This window comes from Aspergillus glaucus (genome assembly GCF_001890805.1).
Source record: "Aspergillus glaucus CBS 516.65 unplaced genomic scaffold ASPGLscaffold_4, whole genome shotgun sequence".
Lineage (NCBI taxonomy): Eukaryota > Fungi > Ascomycota > Eurotiomycetes > Eurotiales > Aspergillaceae > Aspergillus > Aspergillus glaucus.
Genome location: NW_019170456.1, coordinates 1,423,288 through 1,446,699, shown reverse-complemented (window position 1 = coordinate 1,446,699; position 23,412 = coordinate 1,423,288). Strand labels below are relative to the sequence as shown.

General features: G+C 50.2%; 8 protein-coding genes across 8 annotated transcripts; 5 read left to right on the top strand and 3 right to left on the bottom strand.

Moving 5' to 3' along the window:
- Positions 1 to 247: 247 nt before the first annotated feature.
- On the top strand, positions 248 to 967 carry ASPGLDRAFT_1175992 (uncharacterized protein). Its single transcript, XM_022539887.1, has 2 exons — positions 248 to 613; positions 766 to 967. The coding sequence occupies exons 1-2, from the start codon at positions 451 to 453 to the stop codon at positions 891 to 893; spliced, it is 291 nt and encodes a 96-aa protein (XP_022404126.1). The 5' UTR covers positions 248 to 450; the 3' UTR covers positions 894 to 967.
- Positions 968 to 1,103: 136 nt separating this feature from the next.
- On the top strand, positions 1,104 to 2,776 carry ASPGLDRAFT_119906 (uncharacterized protein; the record flags this gene model as incomplete). Its single annotated transcript, XM_022540102.1, has 2 exons — positions 1,104 to 1,586; positions 1,634 to 2,776. The coding sequence occupies 2 exons, from the start codon at positions 1,104 to 1,106 to the stop codon at positions 2,774 to 2,776; spliced, it is 1,626 nt and encodes a 541-aa protein (XP_022404125.1).
- Positions 2,777 to 3,318: 542 nt separating this feature from the next.
- On the bottom strand, positions 3,319 to 6,128 carry ASPGLDRAFT_72592 (uncharacterized protein; the record flags this gene model as incomplete). The annotated part of the gene is made up of 5 exons (XM_022549619.1): positions 5,930 to 6,128; positions 5,833 to 5,867; positions 5,697 to 5,759; positions 5,182 to 5,635; positions 3,319 to 4,784 (listed from the first exon to the last, which is right to left on the bottom strand). The coding sequence occupies exons 1-5, from the start codon at positions 6,051 to 6,053 to the stop codon at positions 3,319 to 3,321; spliced, it is 2,142 nt and encodes a 713-aa protein (XP_022404124.1). The 5' UTR covers positions 6,054 to 6,128.
- A 127-nt stretch (positions 6,129 to 6,255) lies between these two features.
- On the bottom strand, positions 6,256 to 7,419 carry ASPGLDRAFT_43992 (uncharacterized protein). The gene has a single exon (XM_022545927.1). It carries the CDS (start codon positions 7,010 to 7,012, stop codon positions 6,473 to 6,475), a length of 540 nt encoding a protein of 179 aa, XP_022404123.1. The 5' UTR covers positions 7,013 to 7,419; the 3' UTR covers positions 6,256 to 6,472.
- A 29-nt stretch (positions 7,420 to 7,448) lies between these two features.
- Positions 7,449 to 8,519, top strand: ASPGLDRAFT_80256 (uncharacterized protein). The gene is made up of 2 exons (XM_022550058.1): positions 7,449 to 8,311; positions 8,364 to 8,519. Exon 1 carries the CDS (start codon positions 7,746 to 7,748, stop codon positions 8,238 to 8,240), a length of 495 nt encoding a protein of 164 aa, XP_022404122.1. The 5' UTR covers positions 7,449 to 7,745; the 3' UTR covers positions 8,241 to 8,311; positions 8,364 to 8,519.
- Positions 8,520 to 11,109: 2,590 nt separating this feature from the next.
- On the top strand, positions 11,110 to 12,299 carry ASPGLDRAFT_43989 (uncharacterized protein). Its single transcript, XM_022545926.1, has one exon. The coding sequence runs from the start codon at positions 11,559 to 11,561 to the stop codon at positions 11,877 to 11,879; it is 321 nt and encodes a 106-aa protein (XP_022404121.1). The 5' UTR covers positions 11,110 to 11,558; the 3' UTR covers positions 11,880 to 12,299.
- Positions 12,300 to 12,859: 560 nt separating this feature from the next.
- Positions 12,860 to 14,008, top strand: ASPGLDRAFT_64560 (allantoicase; the record flags this gene model as incomplete). Its single annotated transcript, XM_022548791.1, has 1 exon — positions 12,860 to 14,008. The coding sequence occupies one exon, from the start codon at positions 12,860 to 12,862 to the stop codon at positions 14,006 to 14,008; it is 1,149 nt and encodes a 382-aa protein (XP_022404120.1).
- A 492-nt stretch (positions 14,009 to 14,500) lies between these two features.
- ASPGLDRAFT_119463 (putative sensor histidine kinase/response regulator) lies at positions 14,501 to 21,574 on the bottom strand (the record flags this gene model as incomplete). The annotated part of the gene is made up of 2 exons (XM_022540056.1): positions 14,501 to 18,611; positions 18,660 to 21,574. The coding sequence occupies 2 exons, from the start codon at positions 21,572 to 21,574 to the stop codon at positions 14,501 to 14,503; spliced, it is 7,026 nt and encodes a 2,341-aa protein (XP_022404119.1).
- Between the last annotated feature and the right edge of the window lie 1,838 nt (positions 21,575 to 23,412).

The window sequence follows — 23,412 nt, the reverse complement described above, 5'->3', positions numbered from 1 at the left end:
CTGTACTTGTATTTGTATATAGTACAAGACGCGCGGACGAAGATTTCATATGAGATTCCGCCGGTACGTACGATAAGTATCCTTATGCTGTAAGCAATAGAGGGTTCAATGAGCTTGCTTCCGGCTGAGAAGACAGATGCGTCTCTTATAGGACAGCCTTCGGAAGATGTCCAATTGGATCAGGGTCTCAATTGCCCGTCCTATGCATAGAAGAACACGGATTCAAGGCAAACCTGACAGATCAGAGCTCTATAATAGTTACTATCAGGTTGAGTGCCCTGAGTCGAAGTGTTATGTCCCTGTCCTGAAAACGAGGCGGTCACCACCGGCAATTCCGGATTGGTCGGTCACGTTAACCTTGTCAGACGCCAGTCCGGATACGGAAGCTATTATACCGCATGCAGTATAGCTTATCAATTACTATACCCAAACAGGAATGGTTCCTGGTACATGCCAGCTGAAAGGAGGAAATGTTACCCGATTAGGCGAACTGCTTCCAGGATAGATTGGTGGTATATCATCTTCACACCCTCCACCGGTCAAGTTGCCGATTCTTTTGCCTTTTGCATTGTTTTTCTATTGTTCTGCAGCCCTCATTGTACGCTGTGTATGTGTGTCAGTTCTCCCCTTTTTTTTTTTTCTTGCAGTCTCCCATGGTGATCCAGGTGTTTATTTATATGCATTGCATCAAGTGGGACCTTTTTCCACAATACGATTCAGATCTTTTTTTGCTAGAGGCCAGAGACTAATTCCACTTTCTGCTAGTTACTAGCCTAGCTTCTTTCCTCGAAACGATATTCCTGTGCGCCGCAACTCGACTCCATAAACAACTGCTCCGTCCGCCGTTTCAAATCATCGTTGCGGGGAACACAAAAACACCGGCGACGTCCTGACTCTCTTCCTTCTTCACCTCCGACTTTTCGCAATACAGACGAGCATTATTTCTGGCTTTCTGCTTTGCATGGGAGATTCCACTTGCAGCGCGCGCCTGGGGTGTCTGGTAATGCATCACTGACCGACCCTTCTCCGCGAGCCTACGCCTATACGCGCCGCCTTAAAAACCGGCCATGACAAACAGGAGGTCGACTACCTCTGTTAGCGAAATGGTCTCTCAGGCCCATGTTCTCGATCGCCCTATGCCTCCGCGAAATGCGACTTCCTCTGTGGTGTCGCGTCACAGCCGTCGACGTTCTGGCCACTCTCACCACGGCGGCACCACTCGGCAATCGCAGAATGATTTTCCCATTTTCACGCATACGGGCGACGTCGAAATTGTTATACGCGCGGGAGGACAAGAGAAGCGATACTTGTTACATCGGTTGATATTAGCGCAGTGTTCAGGGTTCTTCGCGGCTAGTACCAGCGAGGAGTGGTCAAGGCAGCCTGTATCAGCTGTATCAGCCCCCCCAAAGCCAGATGGTAGTGCTATGTCGCGGATGACCGAGGATGATACACTATCTACTGGATCGACCCTTGCGCAATCGGATGTTGGAGGGATGTCTCGTCCGATCGAAAAGAGAAGGTTGAGGTTTGAGCTGGATTGGCAGAACAAAGCAGAAGACGAGGAACCGATTCTCGTCCAGAAGGTTGGTGCTCTCACTATGGAAAAGCAAACATGTCTAACGTTTGTCAGCCACCAAGCTTTTCTTCAGCCTTTGCGAATGCGGTTCAACCACCTCCGGCAGTGACAAAGCCATCGGGGTCACAAGCAGGTTTCTTCCGTTCAATGGCGAACTTGACGGGCATGCAGTCAACGAACAATTTGCCTCATAACACATCAGACGAGCCTCAGCACCCGCTCATTCGCGACTACGATAACCTCTTCCGTCTATTCTACAACCATTTCCCGACCTTGAACAGCGTCAATATCGCGACGGCCTACGCGGAATCCAAGTGTCTCCTCGGTCTGGCCGACATGTACGACGCTTTACCAGTCACAGGCCCCCGGGTTGACCATCACCTCCTGGGCTTCGGAACACGACTATTCAAACAAATCGCCAAATACCCACCCAGCTACCTGAAACTAGGCTACATGGCGCGCAGCCGAGTCGTCTTCTCAGAAGCACTAATCCACGTCGTCGGCCAATGGCCAGCCGCCCTATCCCACCTACGCAACGGCTCCTACCCCTCCGTCCCAGACTCCGTCCTCGACATCATCGAAGACAAAGTCGAAGATCTAGAAGACATGAAAGCCCGCGTCGACTCTAAGCTCTTCCGCTTAACCCTCACCACCTCGCGCGGCGAACGCGTGAACCCCAACAACGCATACCTAGACTGGCTCGCCGTCTCCCTCTTCCGCCAATGGCTCGTCGAAAGCACAACTCCACCTCCAGCCTCAATCCTCAAGAACTCGCCCACCCCGCACCAAACACACCATCGACACACTGAATCCTCCACATCATCGTCCCACAGACCACCGTCCGTAGGCCATTCTTCTGCTTCACCGTCGCCAGCGAAGGTATACCGCCTCATCGGCTCCTCATCCTCACAAGCGTATCTGGGCCATGACGATCTCAAGCGCTTTCTCAAGGTCCATCCGACGCCGTCGTCGGACTCGCTCTATACGCGGGATGTGCTTAAGCGCTTCGAACGCAAAATGGATGAGATTAAACGGCTTGCTAGGGAGATTGTTAAGCCGTTGATGCGGAATTTCCTCGAGCTTGATCTTAAGGGCACTGCGAGTGGGACTGCGAGTGCTGAGCAGGGGAGCAGAACTATGGAGTTGCCGTATTTGACTTGTACGAAAATTGAGGATGCGGATATTCCGTGGAGGTGACCTGGCTCTACTTCCCGGTTGCCGATACTTACGAAGTGTCTACGATACGATTATCCTACGCTACTGTTGTCCGTCTTTTATATCGACGCCTTTCACTCTCTTTCTCTCATCACACATCACACATGATACTTATGTTCGAACTTTCCCGGTACAGTCTTCTCGCTTGATTGCATATTATCACTCGTTATGGCCCTAATTATTATTATTATCCTCACATATTATCCAACCAACGACCGCGATGACGTCCTTATAAACGTGTCTATGAGTTATGACCCTCTGAGCAGACAAGAGAAACTATCATCTGATCCGATTTACCCTGTTTCAATTGATGTCCTTTCGCTTTTCTACTGTGTCACTGATACCTAATTATATCTGTTTTTATTGTTTGCGGTGGCATGTGTCCTATCTATCTATATCCCTTATTCTAGATCTGAGATGAAAAATGAATTGGCCCACGCCTGAGTACTTTTATATCATATATCAATCACATCGTAGCATACTCTATCCTATCGTACAAGCACATCCCCTCAGAACACGACTCATTACTTCCCAATGACCTCCAACCCACCCATATATCCCCTCAGCACCTCCGGCACAACAACAACCCCCCTCTTCTCATCCCACCCGTTCTCCAAAATCGCCGCCAGCACCCTGGGAACCGCCATCGCCGTCCCATTAACCGTATGCGGGAATCTCGACTCCTTCGCTGACCCGCCACGCACCCGCGTCCCTAGTCGTCTACTCTGGTAGTCCGTGCAGATAGACGCGGAGGTGACTTCGCCCCAGGCGGGTTCGAGGTCGGAGGTGTTCCGCAGGCGGGAGGGGAAGAGGGCTTCGATGTCGCGTTTTCGGGAGGCGGAGGCGCCGAGGTCTGTGGTTGGCATTTCAAGGATGCGGCAGGGGAGGTTGAGGGAGGTGAGGATTTCGGTTTGGATGGTGAGGAGGTTGTTGAAGAGGGTTGTTGAGGGGTGTTGGTTTTCGGATTGAGTGGAGTTGTTGTTGTTGTTGTTGTTGTTGTTGTTGTTGTTGTTGTCGGCCCAGCCAAATAGTTCGACCTTGGTGAATTCGTGGACTCGGTATAGACCCTTTGTGTCGACGCCTCGAGATCCTGCTTCGGCGCGGTAGCACCGGCTGGAACCCACCAGTTTGACGGGGAGTTGGGAAGCCTCGATGTCACGACCGGCGTATATAGCCGCGAGAGGGATCTCGGCCGTACCGGTCAGCGAACGCGGGGGTTTCGAGTGCTTATCCTTCTCGCTCTGCTCAACGGTCCAGATCTGCTGCTCATTGTGCTGGTCGCGGGGCTGGAACCCACAAGCCTCTGCGATGTACGAGTACACAAGCGAAGGAGGAGAAACGATCTTCCATCCGTGACGACGGGCGACTGCCAATGAGTACTGAACCAGTGCGTGTTCGAGAAGAGCGCCTTCGTTTGTGAGGAAATACCATCCCCAGCCAGTCGTGGTGGCTGAGCTGGTGAAATCGATGAGGCCCAGTGAGGTGCCGATAGCGACGTGGGAGCGGGAGGGATCTGGTGATGCACGGGTAGCCCATTCGGGAGGCGATTGAGGATCGAAATTGATATAGTCGATTAATCTGGGGTCATGTCCGACAGGTGTTTCGGAGGAGGAGAGGTTGGGGAGGGCGAGAGCGAGACGTTGGATTTCCTCCGCGCAGCCTGTTTTCCGGGAGTTCATCGCGTGCGATTCATCTTTTAACCGTTGAGCTTCCGATCGCAGAGCTGTTAGGTCCTCCTGTCCCGTAGATTCCTGTTGCTCACGAGCCACCTTCGCAATCATCTTCTCTAACTGCTTAATGCGGGACCGCGGAGCTTGGAGATCATGATCGAGCTGTTGACTCTCCTCGGACAATTGCTGGATCCGGAGCGGGTATTCGGAATGAGAGGCATAGTTTCGATCGAGACAATTTTTCCCGTAGATTTCTGCGTTCTGACGGATGTGTTTAACGTCTGGGGTGGGTTTTGGTGCTGTTGCTGGTCGGATCACGTCTGACGGGCGGCGGAGGGACGAGGTGAAGGTGCGACGGATGGAGGGGGTGAATCTGGTGAATCTGCGGGATACTCTGCAATTAAGGCAGACGTATGGTGCCTTCGAGGCCATGGAGGGGGCCATTGGAGAGGCCGTTGGAGAGGCCGTTGGGAGGAGTTGTGGTGTAGGGTGTTTTGTTTTTGTATGGATTGAAGATCTGCGGCGTTGAAGTTTTGGATCCCGCCGCTTTCCCGATTGGGATACTAAATAAATGGGTTCCATATGTTTATCCAAGCATGTCATAGATAAAACGTAGGAAAATGTATTGTCATAACTCATTGAACTATAAGCAGATACGGCGCTTTCATCCTGACCACTAAAGTCCCAGCTTATGCTTCTTAACCCTCGCGCCAACACCAGCAACAACCAAAACCGAAGTCACCACCACTCCCCACAAAGGAATATGCAAAGCATTCAGATTGAACGTCGTCTGAGTAGCCGCAGTAACAGTCCCCAGCTCCAACACCAGCAGAGCATACCCTGACGCACGATGATACTTGTAAATCTTCTTTCCTGTTTCAACACTTCCCAGAACTCGAGCCGGAAAGAAATACTGCACCACGCCCACAGACGCCTGCAGAATAATAACAATATAGGTGATCAGCCCCAGCACGCCATGAGGAGACGTGAGGCGCTCATGGTCACCCTTGTTGATTTCGATAACGAGAAAGGCCGCGATGAAGGCGAGCAGACTGAGGCCTTGGATGATGTAGTGGAAGCGGGTTCCAGTGAGCTTCTGACGCGCTGTGCTTGTTGGCTGGAGGATGAGGGTGCCTTGGACTTGGAGGAGGAGAGCTATGGTGTTAAGGAGCTGTATTGAGTTAGCTATGGTTCATGGGATTGGGGGTTGGATGGGGATCGTTGGTACGCACCGGATGACCAGTGAAAAGCATCAACGGTTGAGATAGGACGCCCAACCAGACGAAAATCGTCAGCTGAGAATAATTGATTAATATTGCTTCATCTGTATATAGATCCGTATAGATCTGTCTCAAGTGTGGCACTCACCACCCATATTCCAGCCTGGGCGATCGCAGCCGTGCCTATAGCAACCAATCAGCATAAATCACTTGCCTTATCAATGTTAATGGTATAATTAGCTTACCAGTAAGCACATTATATGGCATGGCATCCTCCTCTCTCTGGGTCGCGGCACCTGGTCCGCCCAGCAAAGGCTCGGCCTCGATGGTTCGAGGATGTTCCTGTGGAATTCCTGTAGCAGACGCCATTATCGAGTAGATTTATGAGAGAAATGATTACAAAAGAAGGATGGTTACAAGAATTGCATTTGTATATAAACGGTGAGATGTTCAATTGCCAATCACAGTCAGCTGATTACAATGACGCAGCTGGAGGCGTCGATTGCTAATCAGCTGAGTTAGTTAACTACTCTGCAGTACAACAATGAACAAAAGTACAAAAACAAACACCGAAAGAAAAAAGCAAAAACAAAAGTATAAATCGAAGGCAACAGACAGAGCAGAAACCGAAATCACAAATGTCTATCCAGTCTACCCAATATTCCAACACAGCAACCTCACGAACACCAGCGGAAACAGAACAATATCAGAGTATTAAGCAGTCAAAAAGCAATAAACAAAGCAGAAATAACAAAATATTTGTCGATCTCTTACCACAGTAGCAGCAGCTACGGGCCTCCGTTGCAGACACACACAGCACTCAACTCATGCTCGCGACAGAATCCAAACTGGTGGCAGTCACGTCTAACACACATGCGCTCCGGCAAGTGGTCATTGACGCATTCCTCGCCCTCGCTCTCGCTCTCGTATTCGTCGTTATCGCCATCCTCGCTCTCGCTATAGAATTTCCAGACGTAAGCAGGGTCGTAACCCTCGGGAAGTAGGTAATCGTTTTCATCGAAATCATCCACATCGGTACTCTGATGCTTGGAGCTCGGGGAAAGACTCTGCGCCTGCCCAGGGGGGGTAGGATAGAAATTCGCCTGTCCGGGAGGGGTAGGATAGGTAGTGGTCGCCTGTCGCTGTTGCTCTCGCTCTCGCGCGGTGTCTTTCTGCTGGAGTTGCTCGAGCTGTTTAACGACATCGTTATAACGCTCGACGAAGATTTTTAGTCCGGTAGAGCAGTGGTAGATAAAGCATTTCTGCTTGCAAATTGTTTCCATGAGGGCGTCTCGTTCGTTGATGAGAATGCAAGGGTGGGCAACCATCTTGGTGCTTCTGCCCGTTGGCGTTGTCATATATTGGGGCTTTGGATTTGGCAATTATGGAGGGAAAGGGGTTGATAAGATGGCTGTTATGCAGACAAGATGCTCACAGGCGAGGTACGGTCCTTTTATAGCTTAGAAGCTGTCCTGAGCAGCCCATAGGATTGCCCAGTCTGAAGCTATCCCGTCGTCTGAAAGGAAATAATCTCACTGATACCCCTGCAATGCCCTTGTCGATGTCGCGACGAAATAGTTGGTCTCGTTGTTCGAACACGCCGTGTCTCATGGAATATTAATGGAAGATCCCATGGTTCTTTCCGCGATTTTAGGTGATATGAGGCTATGTTTGAGACATGACCCCGAAAAAGCTATGGTATATGAGAGGAATCCTTCAGATTAGAGACACTGACAATGCCAAAGAGAAACCACCTGAAGGCAAGATCCAGGAATCACAAATGGAATGATCCCTTCATCAAGATGAGCCAATCAGAAAAATAAAGGGTCAGGGCTTTTTCATCCATTCACTTCATCCTTTAGCGGCGTTTACCATGCTGCAAATACCGCAAAGAGAAGCCCTAACAATCTTAGGATTATTTAACGCACCAAAACAATTCCTTTTACTATTTATTCCTCCTTCAACTGTCCCACTCCAAGACAATCATCTTTGTGAGATTATTCATCCTCGTTCCTCATCCATTGATCCTAAGACATTGCCTTTTCTGCTCTCACGATCACAATGTCCAGAACCGAAATCGAGATTCAGTCTATCCTCTCCACCCTCAACTTTCTTTACTGGCGCTACACCGATCCCTTCACCCGCATTACCCATAAACCCTACGGCATTGATTGTATATACGTCGAGAGCAGCGTTTACCGTCTTCTCGTTTTGCGCGGAACCATCACCATGGGCGAGAAAGTTTCTGAGGATCCTTGGGACTTGTATTTGAACGAGTACGCGCCTGCTGGCACGCGTCGCTTGACTTCTTCGGGCCAGAATCAGGGCCAGGTTGTTCAGAGTCCGATCACGATACCTTCTACTACTTCTGCTTCCACTACGACCGCGTCTTACGAAGGCCAGGGTCGGGGTCGTCAGCTTGCGAATTGTGATGGACAGCAGCAGCAGCAGCAGTCACAGCGCCGTGTCCGTTTCCTCGATACTCCTAGTCCTGCTCGCGGCAGAGCTCCTCGTCGCCTTCCGTTGAGTCCTGCTCCTAACGCGCGCTTCCATTGAGTCTTTATCGGTTACTTCAACACGCGACATTGGATTAGCTTGGATTGACTTTTGTGATTACTTTGTTTCTGGTAAGACTAATTTTGAATAAGAGACTTGGATTATGCTTACTCTTTGCAATAGGACTGTACATATACCCGTTGGCATATTACGATGCTTGGATAATGATCGAGGACGATTATGTGTCGGATTTGAATATGGATACGAGTTGGTCATGGCCCATGTTTCTCTCGATGTATTTATCTTGTCAAAAATAAGAACAGCATGACTTCTCTCGAGCAAACTTGTTATAGATAGAGCCAACTTGCATTGTGGCACTCTATATCTATCCTCTTGTTCCATAAGATAGCCCTATATACACCGCAAACAGTCTGTAAGTAAACAACCTACTTATAGTAATTACCCCAATCCCATTTTCATTATCTCCAATGTACTAGGGTATGTATTCCTCAGATATTAATTTTCCCTTTCCTGGAATCCGAACCCGGGTTATCCTGGCGGCGACAGACCTCGCCTGATAGTCCTGATAGAAGAAGACCTTATCCAATCGTTTTGAATCGTCAAGATGTCAATAGCGAGAAATTCATCCAACTTGGTGACTATTTCCAACCTTTGTTTTCTACAAATTCCGCCCCCTGAGCTACAACAGCAATGTTTTGCATGTGTGATAGAGCGCTTGGTGGCGGATAACCGACCTGCGATTCATTCTGGAACGAGGCGTTTGCTTCGAGCGAGAAGGAGAATAATGCCGCTGTTTTCTCTCCGGATGGCCTCAGGACCGTCTCTCCTATCATGGTTCACAGCTTATTTTCAGGCCAGAGCCCCCAGATACGGCCCACAAAGCAATAGCCCGTTATTGAGATTCTTCCATGGTTCGCATCAAGATTACCCGCTGTGGATCTACGCTGCCAATGGCTCGTTTGCCGGTGTCCTTCAGATACCCAGCTACGAACAGAGTACTCTCATTAACACCGTAGGAGAGTTTATACTATACCTAGGGGATGAAAACGGCATCAGTGGTGTCATTGGCGACGACTCGATCAATTGCAGACCTTACTGGTTGTCCATGTCATCGCCCTCCAAGATCCGGTGGATCTGAATCTAAATCGACTGATTCACACATAAACAACTGCCCATTAGCGGGTAAAGAATTGGACGACATCCTTGCGCGAGATTTAGTTCGATTCCACTATTCTGAAGAAATGAATGTTGCATATCCATACAACTCTGGCCAGTCATGTCAATCCTATCCATCCTCTGGCAGCGAGTGTCCTCAGGATCTGACTGTACTCAATGTGATGCTTGTCCAAAGGATGAGACTGAGACAAATATGGCTCGTCGGTGTGGAGTGGGTAAGGTTTTTCTCAAGAAGTGGATTGAAGCAAGTCCACAGTTCAAGAAAGTCGTTCTCGAATAAACATGGTTTACTCATTGGAACCGTTCGGAACTTGCTGCACCCTCTTGACAAATACCCCAGGACAACAATGAGAACAACAAGAAGGCAAAATAAGCAATAATACCCTCCAGCCACACCGCTTATTTCCCCGTGATTACGTCCAGATCCTCAGCCCAACTCCTGAAACAGCTTACATTTCTGAAACCAGGCTTCTTCAGAAATTGGGCTTGCACAACATAAAACGTACAGCACGTAAGGCAGTTGTCTGTATTCCTGGCACTGTTCTAGAATACAATAGCATAATAATAACAGCGTGGACATGCGTACTCCGTCGTACAGAGCACATGATCTAGGTTAATTAGCTTCTCGGGAAAATGCAGAATAACGTGCATATCTGATCTCTTCCGCTTTGGGTTTCTGCTGGAAGGTACTTAGGTGGCAATTATGCAGGTCATTTACGGTACGGAAGCTAGGTTATAGGAGGAAAAGGAGGGTTTAATGCATGACCTGCATGTATATGTACAAGTACCCAGTGTTTGTCGGAGGTTTGTACGGAGAAGGTTTGTCAGTGTCAGCGTCAGATTGGGTTGGCGTTCATGATGCTGATGCTGATCGCATAAGATGTGCTCTAAATGGTTATTGGAGATCGTAAGTAGACATACCTGAAAATCACTCTAATCGCCAGCGTGCCATGTAGCAGTCCAAGCAGACAACACCGCTGCGACACAAAACAACGGTTACATGCAGCCGGTCAGGCAATCATCCATACAGACACGCGCTCTGATCTCCCGCTATTCCATTTTTATCCATTTCTGCCACTGTTCTATTCCAGGATCGTCAGGAGATCCCCCAACTTCCCCGTAATCTGGCGTGGCAATCTGACAATCAATGCATCTAACAAAAAGGGAAGTTGAAGAATGCAATTACCGATGGCTGAATGACGCACGGCCGCGGCATCTTCAAGACACCTCCGGGTTACACTGAAGTTCGTTTCTTTTTCGTTTTGCTGTTTATTTCCCCAGATCGGCGCGAATCAGGTCTCAGCGCGCGATTGAACTCAGATAGATCCTTCTTCCCCCCCCTTGTTCCATGTGGCCAGCCAATCGATTGCTGTATGTAGACGGACCCCAGCATGTATGCAGCCCATCGGAAGCAAACATGACCGGCGGCTTGTCCCCATGTGTCGTTTGTAAAAAGGAAGCTCCATTATAGAACCGTGGAAACTTCCAAAACACGATCCGGCTCTAGAAAAACCGTTGCCAATAATTCCGTCTACACCGACTCGCCACCAGTTATACGGTCAAGAGGGAGTGTCGTGGCTCGTGGCCATCAGTACAGACATGTTCTGTCCGGTTCGGTTGCGCGGTGGTATTCGGGTGGTTTCACAATTTGTCCCAATGGGGAACAACGGAAGTTGCTCATACTGGGACCTTCGCAGGGCAACCAATGCAACCAGACTGGCAGTGGGAGGAATTTTTTTTTTCAAAGGAGTTCCGTTTTCTTTTTTTTGATCATCTGTTGTTTCTGCCGTTCAGCTGCATCATTTCGGGTTGAAGTGCAGTGGTGCAGTCGGTGACAGCCCTGGTATTACCTTGGCGCCTGTCACCAAAGAACAATGAAAGATCATTGAACATTGCCAAGGCTGGGGTTTATATATATATGGAGTTGGTAACAGACCTTCATTGTTGTGCATCAAAGCAACTCTTCCTTTTCTCCAGCTTCAGACACCTCTTTTTTGGAAGACATATATCTCTCCTCAATCTCAGTCCTCTCCAATTCCACCTTTTCTTAACATTGTGGAGAATCCGGTCGTCCTGAATCCTCCTTCGCTCTCCTCCAACAAAGCAAGCAGACCGTCAAGCTCTCCGTCCCCCAGAAATAAACACAGAACGACTGCCACTTTTGCAAGATTGCAACCGAAAATGCCGTCATTGCAGATCTACGAACACGCATCTTTCCCCGAAGCACGAGGCCTCATCTACGACGAATCCGAAATGGCGCTCTTCCGCGCAAAGCTCTCCTACCAAGCAACCATTGACGCCCGCATGGCATCGAAAGACTCCAACCTGGTAGCAATTGCGGAAAACCAGGCCCGTATCCTCAAGCGATGGGAAATGCTGAAACACCTGGACAAGGAGGCGAAGGACAACGGGACTCTAGATCCGACAATAAAGACGCAGATGAAACAAATCGCATGGAGGTATCATCATCTGGAGGAGTTAGCGACGAAGACCGGGGCTTGAAGACGGAGACATGTATACTAGGAGTTGGATCGTTCTTTTTTCTCATCATTTCCGGCATTCGAAGATTCAGGAACCTGCGAAGCATACCATCATGACACACGGAGTTTAGACATAATAATACCAACTGCTTTCTTTCACTTGCCTTTCTCTCCGTATTCTTCTCCGTATTCCATCTCCTTATTCTGTACGAAAGGACCCCTGCATCATCACAGGCCACAACAGAACACAGGAATCGACTCCCGAATCCCCCTTGGTAGAACGTCACACATGTCAACGAGTGCTGTAACAGTAACACGTGCGACACGTACACCATGTGTACCATCCAACCGTCACATAATAACAGAGAATCTCCCAATGCCCCAAATCGGCACCGGGGAGGCTCTGTGGCACTCTGCATGACATGAAACGACCAGCGCCAGCCTCCAGCCCACCCCCTGAGCTGAATGGAAAGAAAAGAGCCGACGGAGAACACGATAGATGATGTGATGACTCCAGAAAGTGAGCTTCTTGTCGAGGACTGGTTGACTCTAAGCACGTGTTTTGCTAGGAGGTGTTCCTTTTCATGAAGATTCGTGGCAGGTGTTTCAGTGCGCAATCATCCGGAGGGCTGCGTTGTGTATCGGAGAGTTCCGGTGCTGGGGCAGTTTGTACACAGTGTTGTCAGAGCTGTGACCATTATAGAGTTATTTAAACGGTTATTTCAATGAAGCATTTAGAATCAAACGGAATAGCCATCATGAAGAAGATAAGAAACGAAGAAGAGAAGATGGAAGGCATTTCTCGATCACATCGAGTAATACCGCCCTATCTACCATTTCCGTTATCGATAACGTCAACCCCGCCTAGAATAAGCTACCATGTTCGGAGTATATAAATAGTCCATATCCCAACTCCTCTTCCTCTTCATAATCCAAGTCAATCCCCTTCTTCTACTACCATTCCTTGACTAAGATCTTCTCTTCTCTTCTCTCTCAACCAACATGGAAGCCAACGCATTCCCCCCCTCCGCCGCCGAAACCACCACGGCGACCGATTTCATCCCCTCCAAAGAAATCGACACCACCTTCGCCCACACCACCAACCTCGCCTCCGCAGCCCTAAACACCAAAGTCCTCTCCCGCTCAGACGACTACTTCGCCTCCGCCACAAACCTCCTCACCCCAACACCCCCCATCAACCGCCCCGGCGTCTTCGTCCACACAGGCGCCTGGTACGATGGCTGGGAGACAAGACGCCACAACCCAGAGCCCTACGACTGGGTCGTGGTCAAGCTTGGTGTGGCCAGTGCAGTTATCAAGGGTATCGAGGTGGACACGGGGTTCTTTGTGGGGAACTTTGGCGAGAAGGCCGAGGTGCAGGCGACGAATGCCGAAGGCGGGGTAGAGACGTCGGATGAGGAGATCGCCAAGGCTGGGTATGACAAGTGGGAGACTATTTTGCCGGCGAAGGAGTGTGGGCCTTCGCAGAGGAGAGCGTGGTTTGTTGGTGGGCAGTTTAGTTCGAAGCCCTACACGCATGTACGGTTGTTGATGTATCCTGATGGCGGGTTTGGGCGGTTGAGGTTGTATGGGCATGCTATTCCGCCTGCGTTGCCAGCGCAGGTTATCGCGAGCACGGACCGCGCGGTTTTGCCGGTTGAGGAGCTCTCGTCGGCGTTGGTGGGTGGGTTGGCGCTGGGTGCGTCGGATCAACATTTCACGCCGTGCTCGAACCTGTTGCTTCCTGGTCGTGGGGAGAATATGGGTGATGGGTGGGAGACGGCTCGTTCGCGGGGTCCTGGGCATGTCGATTGGGCGATTATCAAGCTTGGTTTGCCGGGGTCTGTGGCCAGGATTGTGGTGGATACGAAGGATTTCCGGGGAAATTTCCCCCGGACGGTGAGGGTGCATGGGTTGGTGGGGAGGAAGGATAAGGAGGGGCAGGTTCCTGCGCATGATGACCCGGAGTGGGTTGAGTTGCTTAAGGGGGACAGGGCTTGTAAGGCGGACATGGAGCATGTGTTTGAGGGTGACGACCTTGCTGCCGAGGGCGAGGATACTCGGGTCTTCTCTCATGTCAAGTTGACTCTCGTGCCGGATGGAGGTGTGAAGCGACTGCGCATTCTGGGTAGAAGAGAAGTCATTGCTTAAACAAGCATTTTAGACTATGCATGTACATATCGAAGTATTTCAAGATACAGACCCAATTCTATATCCTAAAAGCACCTATGCACATTGTATTTATTACCACAAGCAAACTCCAACCCATCTCCAGACTGTCTTTTAAAGAAACATAATAATGAAACAACAGCAGGTATCTCAAGTATTAGAAGAAAGAAAGAAAAAGAATTTCGATCATCCACTCAAAGGAAAGAACGAAAAACAACCGCATCATGATTCATATCCATCGTCATCATTCATTGGAAAGAAAAGGAAAGAAACAATTAAAACACCAATAATGAATATCACGCTCTCGAATGAAAAGGGGATATAGAACTGTAGAAAGACAAGAATAGAAAACTGACCCCGAACTCCAACGAGAAACAACAATATCTATGAGACGTATTTCCCGTTCCCGTTTGGTTTTCTGGTCTGCAATATCAAAACGTAAGAAATAAGTAAAAGCCTAAGCAGAAGAAAGGATCACTCCGCTTCTGATGGAGACTTCTCCAACTGTTTCTCATCCGGCGAAAGAACAACATTCTCCGACCCCAATGACGTAAAACTATTAGGACTCGGCACTCCAACATCAGATGAAGACCCAGTAACAGCAGCACTAACACTCGCCCGATTCTTGTCACGAATCGCCAGTCTTGTCTTCGTATAAGTCGGCACAGGAGCGAGGTACTTATCCAGCATATCGGAGAGGATACTCGAGCGCACGGGCTTGGGAAGATAATTATTCATGCCCGCCTCGATGCATTTCTCACGATCGCCCTCGATGGCGGACGCCGTCATGGCGATTACGAGGACTTCGTTGACGTTGGGGTCTGGGTCGCGGCGGATCTCGCGGGTGGCGTTGTAGCCGTCGAGAGTTGGCATTTGCACGTCCATTAGGACGACGTGGAAGGGGTTTCCTTCCTGGGAGCGTGCGCGCAGGGCTTCGACTGCTTGGCGGCCGTCGCTGTAGGCTTCGCATCGGAGGTTGAGCCCGACGACGAATTTGACGGCGATCTTTTGGTTGATGGGGTTGTCTTCAGCAATGCAAACGCGGATCTGCTCGCGGGGAACCATGGAAAGATCGCAGGCGATTGGCTTCGCAGGTGTCTTGTTCTCGATTTGGTTGTGACTCTGGGAATAGGTGGCTTTGGCGAAGGTTTCCTTGGGCGCCTTATTGAAGGACAGGTGGAACGTCACTGTTGTGCCGCGGCCGGACGCTGAATCGAGCCATATCGCACCGCCCAGGACATCCTCAATGATAGCTTTGCAGATACTGAGTCCCAGTCCGCTACCCCCATAGGATCTTGCGGTCGAGCTGTCGGCCTGCGAGAACGGTCTGAAGAGTCGCGATTTCTGCTCCTCGGGAATTCCAATTCCAGTATCCGTCACGGAACACTCGAGACGCACACGACCCTTACCCTCGCGGGAAACCTTAGCCCTCACAGCCACGGATCCCTTTGGCGTGAACTTGTAGCTATTGCTGAGCAGGTTCATGAAGATTTGGTGCAGACGAACAGGATCACCCAACACAACAAGGTCCGGCGGAACTTTCTCCAAATCTTCAATCGTCTCCAAGCCTCTATCCCGATGCGTGTACCGCAGCGCACGAACAACCTCCGAGATCGTCTCCTTGATATTCAACGGAACCGTAGAGATCTTCATCTTGCCCGCCTCCAACTTCGAGAAATCCAGTATGTCATTAATAAGCGTCAGCAACGTATCAGCGCAGACACGGATCGACTCGACATATTCATCTTGCTCTTTATCCAGATGAGTACCTTTGAGCAACTCCGAAAGACCAATAACTCCGTTCATCGGCGTCCGCAGATCGTGCGAGATATTTGCCAGGAAGATGGACTTGGCTCTGGCCGCATCTTCCTTGAGCTTCACGTTATGATTGGCCTCAGCTTCCGCGGCCTTGGCTTTCTGCTCTGCTTCGCGGGCCTGGGCGAGAGCGCGCTTTTGCGCCTCGACCATCGACGCGTTGGTCGCGCTGACCTTGCGAACTTCCCGGAAGAGCAACGCATTGGACAACGAGATACCAATCTGATTGCAGAGCAAATGGAGGACCATCACGTTTCGTTGCGTAAAGGAATTCGGCTTCCCTTCGATATGGATGACTCCGAGAAGATGCTCTGCTTGCAGAATTGGCAGCGCGATCACAGATCGACCGAATGGGAAGCGTGCCTGGTAGGCCTCGCTGACGTTGGAGAAACGTTCGTCCTCGAGGACGTTGTGGACGAGAACCCTCTCCTTGGTACGCATCACATAGTGTGAGATTTGCTGGGCCATCTTATCGTCGACTTCGGAGAATGGGAGGCCATCGACGAAGGACTTCTGTCCTTTTTCAAGATCACCTGCGGCTGCAACGGCGAAGCCATTGTCGTCAAAATCTGTAGCAATGACTGCATAGTCCGACCCGTTACACGATTCAAGCACAATCTCGATCATCTTGGTGAAGAGCTTATCGATCTGGAGCTCAGACGACATGACTTGACTGGATTCGAGAATGCTCGACAGATCGATAATGTCGATTCCAAAAGCAGAGATACTATCAAGCGACCGCTCCCCCGTGGTAACTTCATTCTGCTCTATCCAGCGATGCTTTCTATCATCCTCCATGTTCCGAGTCATCACCATATGATCTTGTCCGACTGCCGTATGATCAATCTCGAGCGAGTCAACAGTTTGGCATCCGACATCGATGCTCCTCGACGAAGTAGCCGTCTTAAGCAACCACTCATGCTTTTCAGAAAGCTGTGCTGCCTTCCCTGCTGCGCTGATAGCAGCCCATGCTGCGATAGCGTCTTGCATCACAGAACGTGCAGCTCTCTTGGCACCGCGTCGGATCAGGAACTCGCCGTGCAACTCGAGTGCAAGGGCTTCTTCCAACGGCCACCCGTGAATTTGGCAGTGGTCGATCGCGGCCTCGAAAGTCTGGATTGCAGAGGTGTGATCATTGCGAACCTCGTAGATCAGTGCCTCCAGAATTAACGACCACATGCCGTAGTTTGCATCACAAGTGCTCCGTGCAAAATCAACTTCCGCTTTGTACTGTAGGACGATCTTCAGGTTTCCGTCCAAGTACCCGCGCGCCGGATAGTCATTGTGGAGAGTGAGAAGGGAGAGTGCGAGGTAGAAGTAGACAACGTAAGCAACACGGGCTGACCACAATTGCGGCATTGTCTCCATCATCTGGATACCAAGTTCGATGGCTTTTGTGTGGTGGCCATAGATGAACAGAGGGATCATGGCGAGACCCCAGTAGATATCGCGAGGCCGGTCAGCGTTGCTCGCATTGGCGTCCAAGTAGGTCATGAAGAGTGCAGTGTTGTGGTTTTCATCCTCCATGATTGTTTCGGGACATTGGCTGGCCGTCTTGCCTTGCAGAGCACGTGCAACTTGCCGGACAGCAACAAGACTAGCGCCTCCGCGGGTATCATTCAACCATTCCGGGATATCATCCGGGCTCTCATTACAGAACGCCTCCAACTGTGCCATATCATGACCCAAAAACAGCCTCGTCATCGCCATAGACGACAAACTGATCAACGTAATGTACGGATCCCCCATCGAAAACGAAACCTCCAACGAGTCCTCCAATGCCGGGAGTGTCGAGGCCATGGGAACCCGCAAGTGACTAACGTAGAGGTTGTGGACGATGGAGCCGCGACTTTGGGTCCATGGTTCAGGACAGCGATCGAGGTGCATGAGTGCCAAGTCACTGAGTCTTGTGGCGAGGTCGAGGTCCCTGAACCGACTGAAGGAGATCATAGCAAGATGGGAGCATCCGATCGAGATCTGGACGAATCCGCCACGGAAGATATGGAGGTTCATCATCTCGATTGCAGTTCGATAGAAAGTCAGCGCATCATCCCAATAGGTAACCGCCATCGCCTCAGCCATGACAGCACCGATGGTGATCATGTTAATGTCCTTGCTGACCGGCTTACGGACAATGGCTTCTAAGCTCGCTTTCTCGACGACCGCCTTTAGGTTGTTGTACGCAGCATCGCACTCTTCGTATGTCGTTGGCTCACGAATATGTACTCCAAGCTCCTCCAGGCATGTGAGAAGGGAATCCATGGATTGAAGATGATTTCCCATTTGGGCATAGATCTTTGCCTTGACGATCCACGCCCTCGACTTGCACACGGCAGTTTTCCCATAAGTGAAAACCATATCAAGTAACACCAGAGCATCCGTGTTCTGACCCTGGGACCACGACATCTCCGCTGTGGCGATGTGCAAACGCAGCGTTTCGTCGTAGTAAACGTCAGTGAGATTGTCATCCCATGGGCTGTCTTGAAGGAGGGCCATGCAGTGGCGGAAGTACCACAGGGCCGTTGGTCGAGCGCCAGACTGGGCTGCGGTTTGCGCAGCATCCCAAAGGATTTTTCGGTAGTCGAGTCGCTGGACGACACGCGATCCGATTATGCGCGATGCGAAAGCGACGTGGCGAGCCATGGCGTAACGGCTACGACCATCATGGTAGTACTTTTTCATGGCTTGCGAGATGATGAAATGCATTTTCTCGACATTTCGACCTTCGGTCAACGAAGCGGCGGCCTGCGCCAGTCGATCATTGGCAAATCTGCACTCTGTTAGAGCTATCCATAAAACTAAGTAAGAGTATACGAACCTGAACTCATCATCCGTCCTCCCGGGAATAATCAAATTAGCCTGAACAAGATATTGCAACCCAACAACGATATCCGCTTCCGACTGCCGGATCAAGTTCACATTATCCGGACATGTCAAGTCCTGCACCTCATCATCCTCACTGGAGTACAGAAACTCGCTCGTAAGCAGCTTCTGGACGAGAGAAAACGAAAACGGGCTCCCCAACAATGCACCCCAGGCGAGAATCAACTGAGCCAACGATGGGATTTCTAGAAGACGCCTCTTCATGAACCCAAGACCAAGCCCTTCGCCATACGTAGGTGCCACAAATTCGGTAAAAATTCGATCCAGATCAAATTCCCACACAGAATTCTTCCATGAGTACCATATACAGGTCTTGCTATAGCATGTTTCGAGCATCAACCGTACGTAGAACGGGTTTCCTAAGCTCTTTTCCTGAATGACAGCTGCTAAGGGCGTCAGCATCGTATTTGGCTCTTGGTGCATTGTCGCCGCGACGAGTTCCATAACCTCCTGTTCGCCAAGTGGGTTGAGAGCAAGTCTGGTGATGTTGGGGTTTTCGGCCTCGAAGAGTGACTTGATGGCGTCGGATTCAAGTTCGGCTGGGCGGCTTGTCAGGATGAGCACGCATGGGATCTTTGCTTTCATGACATTCATGATCAACTCGAGGGTCTCGTCGTCCGCATAATGGAGATCATCGACGCACACGCAGATCAACTTGAATTGCGATAGCGTTTTCAGAATCTCCAAGAAAGTCTCCATCAAGCGCATGTTCTTCAAAGCCGCATTCGACAAGAAGAACTCCACAGAGCTCTGGCCGCGATCGAGTCGGGGAAGCACGACCCGCTTGGACGGTTCCCCTCTGGTTGACGCATCTTTCAGAATGTATTGCGCTGCAGAGAGCCTTGGGGAGACGTCGTTCTCTTTCCCACCGGGCGACATCAGTTGCTCCGGAAGTTCCAGGACTTGATGCAAAGTGGACCACATCGGGCGCAATGCCGTCCGCACACTGTTGTGATAATCTGTTGTGACATCGCGCTCGGAGAAAATCTGGCGCAAGAGACTGGCAAGGATCTTGGCAAAGGGCTCGAAGGGAATCCGTCTTGCTCGGTCAAGACGGGCAATTCCAATGTAACCAAGCTTGCGAATGGCCGGCTGCACCCGGTTCAAAAGGTCCGTCTTCCCTATTCCCGCCGCACCGCTAATGGTGATCACCTCGCAACGCGCAGAGCGACGGAGCTTGTGTGCCGCCTTGTGTCTGTTGTGGACCGCTAGAGTATTGTCCCCATGGCTCGGTGTGTTGGTGCTCGTGGACGGTTGACTATCGCGATCGATTGTCTCCCACGAAGAACGGGTCGAATCTACGGGACTCTTGGCTTTGCTTCCAGGTTTAGGAGTGGATAACGATGACTCGGTGCTATGGAGCGACTCATGGGTCGAAACGCGTCCGAGAGGATTGAGCCCGCCGTTCGAGTTGGCTTTGGGTGCAGCCAGATGGAATGAACCCGAGTCACTGGAAGCTGACGTGATCTCAAAGCTATCGACACGGCTATCTGATATCGAGGAACCAGATCCTAGCCCACTAGAGTTCTGGGCCGCTGACCTTGCCAGGGCCGACTGTTGACGCCTGTGAACTTTTTCAACCACACCAATGATCTTGTCGTACTCTTGCCGTCGTCCAAACATGCGAGATGGAAGGGTGAAGAACGAAGACACATCACGCTGGGCAATCTGAAAGTCCTTTAGGGCTTCGCTGTTGCCATCACCAAGCAGTTGGGAGATCTGCGCTAGGTCCCTCTTCACCGACGAAATTGTATGGTAGCGATCGGTCACCGTCTTCTGGGTCATCTTCTGAATCACGGCCGAGACGGCATCGGGGATATCCATACGTTTGGCAGAGACCGGGGGCATCCTCTTCCCGAGCACATTCTGCACCACCTCGACCGCCTCCTCACCGGTGAACGCCGGTTTCCCAACTAGCATTGTCCAGAAGAGCACACCCAAAGCATAAATGTCCGTCCGACTATCGGGTTCCGTAGGCATACGGCCTGTCTGCTCAGGGGCAATGAACTGCAGCTTATTCTTCACGCCTAGCTCCCGCGATAAAGATGACCAACCCTCACTCAGAATGTTATCAAAAGACCTTGCACCGTTTCCCGTATTCGTCAATTTCACGGAGGCAGTATCCCGGTTAAAGTGAAACGCATCACCGCGAATTTCACCATGGACTGTTTTCAAGCCGTAATGTAGGAGTTCCAAGCAGTCGCACGCGCCAATCGCAAAATCGAGAAAAGTCGCGAGAGAAACCTGCTCTCCGGGAGTCGAGTCGTTGCTGTCACTCTTGGCCCCCACGGCAAACCACGCCGGCCCAAAAGCAACCAGCTCGCGAAGCATATTAGGACCAGGCGATTCGAAGGTAGCCACCAACAAAGGTCCTATGTCACCCGGATCTGGCGGTAGACGGATCAGATCGAGGGGTCGTATTGTATGATTACAGTCGGGGTCAGAGGTCTGAACGACGGATCTGATCATGTGAAACTCGCGCTCGAGCCTCACGATATGGGAGGAGACGCGGGCTATCACGGGGATCCATGCTGGTTCTTGATCAAGTCTGGACAGGGAGATCTCGCTGCTGGATTCGCTCAAGCTGTTTCTCCAATGATGGCGGAACGCAGGACGGGACTCGGCACGGGGCGAATGGCGGGCAAGGCTGGAGGGACCGGAGGAGGTTGCGGCGGGCGTGGAGGCATCGGATTCCGGTGACAGACGGTTTCCGAAGACATGCCAGTGACTGTAGGTCGAATGGAACGGCTCGCTTGATTGGTCCCACGTATAGCCCGGTAGCTGGGAGAGTCGTTCGAAAAGGCGTGCGGGTGGGAGCGGTAGATCCTCTCCAAGAATGTGATCCTCCATCTCAACTGGTGCTTTTGTCTTCCTTTTGAAATACTCAGAATCCAACCCCTCAACTGACGGCCATAGGTGATATAATTTCGAAGAAAAGAACGGACTTTACAGGTCGGCAGGTCAGAAAACACGCTTAAGTGAACGGCGAAATGTCATAAGGACAAAAACGGCCGGGTAGTGGTGGTGATGATGAGGAAGAGGGGGCTTTTTTTTTTTTTTTCCCTTCTTTCCTTTTCAGCTCTAAATCGAACAAAGTGAGACCAAGGCGGGGGAGTTGAAGAAAATAGAGAACGAAATTAAAGGGAGTGAAAAAAAGAAAAGAAAAAGAAAAAGCAAAAAGGAAGCAATTCGCCTCGTTCACAGTCACAGCATCAAAATCAACAGATCCAGCAAAGAAAATAGAAAGGGACAACGGTCGGGGTTATCCTCGTGCCAACAGAGGCCGCTTCCGATGCCTGAGGCAAAAATATCGTATCTGAGTCAGCTGATGTCACGAGACTTGCCCTATACAGTAGCCATTCGCCAGGTACCACCAGCTCTGGCAATTCACCAGACATTGAATACAGAGTACGGAGTACACAAGCACTGCTCCGTACAATAGTGAACTACCCTACCCTGTGCACAGTATGTCTTAGCGAGCTCAAGAAGCTACGTCATTCCCGCACTCTAGTCCAGAGGAAATACTCCGGGATGATCACCATAACTTCATAAGGACAGTGCGCAGTACCCATACTCTATCGAGTGATATTCGCAACCGTTGCGGAAGAATCGAGAAACCGCCCCGTTGATAGCGCATTGTCCCTGAACTATGCTGTACATCGTCCGGTAGCTTGTCAAGTGGGTATGAAAATGCAATAGTGCGGTGGCAGGTCTACATACTTTTGCTACTTTGCGCATTGTCCCCTGAAACTCTTTTTTATTTGTACAGTACTATATATGGAGCTTGACACGTCCTTGGGGTAGCATTTGGAGTGTCTCAATGCAAACATAGTAGGAGTGGGCATGATGCATGAGCTCTTATCTTGTTAGGATCATACCCCTGAATATATATCCATTGAGACCTTTATACATATCTACTATCAATTCTATTTATAATCGAACAAGCAAATAGGTCTTCACAAGTAGCTAATTAACACTACTAACTTGATATCATAATAATAACTGAATATAACGTCTGACCATATGCCATCCCGTAAATAGACAAGCACAAGCATACCCGTCCATCAACTTATCCTCCGAAGATAGTTTCCCCCCAAATAGCTTACGCACAGGCATCTACCAAGCGGAAAGACATCCGATCTGATTGACTCCTGGGAGATCAACAGCGACTTATGGCTACTATCATCGGAGAGTTCCTGATCAGGAAAAGGACGATGTTAAATGATGGAATGTGTACAACGTCATCTGCCATAACACTATTGCTCCGTAGCATTGAGAGAACGTTATAAAAAGAAATGAAAGGGGCAATCGTAATTATATATATGGAGCCCTTGGGACATGGTGCACGAATGGTTATATAGTCTACCAATACCCTGGGATGGTGTATATTAATAGCCACGAGTAAGATCCAGGGGTAATTAATATAAGTCGTGTGATAATATCATCCTGTCGCCTACAGCTACTGTACTCCGTAGAATGGATGCTGGTATGAAGTAATCAGAAATAACCAGTATCCTAGTGATCAATAGTAGTACCGAGTGAAGATTGGTGCTCCATTGAATAGCTCTAAAAACCGTTGGTAGCCCCTATCCGTCAATCCGATGACGACAACAGCGCTCTACCACAAAATATATTATTGGTAGTGCCGGGAATGGAACGGTCCATGTCGATTATTCGATTATCATCAA

Excerpts from the sequence above, each read along its gene's own strand:
- ASPGLDRAFT_1175992 (XM_022539887.1), top strand. The coding sequence starts at position 451 with ATGCCAGCTGAAAGGAGGAAATGTTACCCGATTAGGCGAACTGCTTCC. Across the intron at positions 614-765 it reads TCATTGTACGCTGTGTATGT|TTACTAGCCTAGCTTCTTTC; the intron begins GTGTCAGTTCTC and ends ACTTTCTGCTAG.
- ASPGLDRAFT_80256 (XM_022550058.1), top strand. The coding sequence starts at position 7,746 with ATGTCCAGAACCGAAATCGAGATTCAGTCTATCCTCTCCACCCTCAAC.
- ASPGLDRAFT_43989 (XM_022545926.1), top strand. The coding sequence starts at position 11,559 with ATGCCGTCATTGCAGATCTACGAACACGCATCTTTCCCCGAAGCACGA.
- ASPGLDRAFT_43992 (XM_022545927.1), bottom strand. The coding sequence starts at position 7,012 with ATGGTTGCCCACCCTTGCATTCTCATCAACGAACGAGACGCCCTCATG.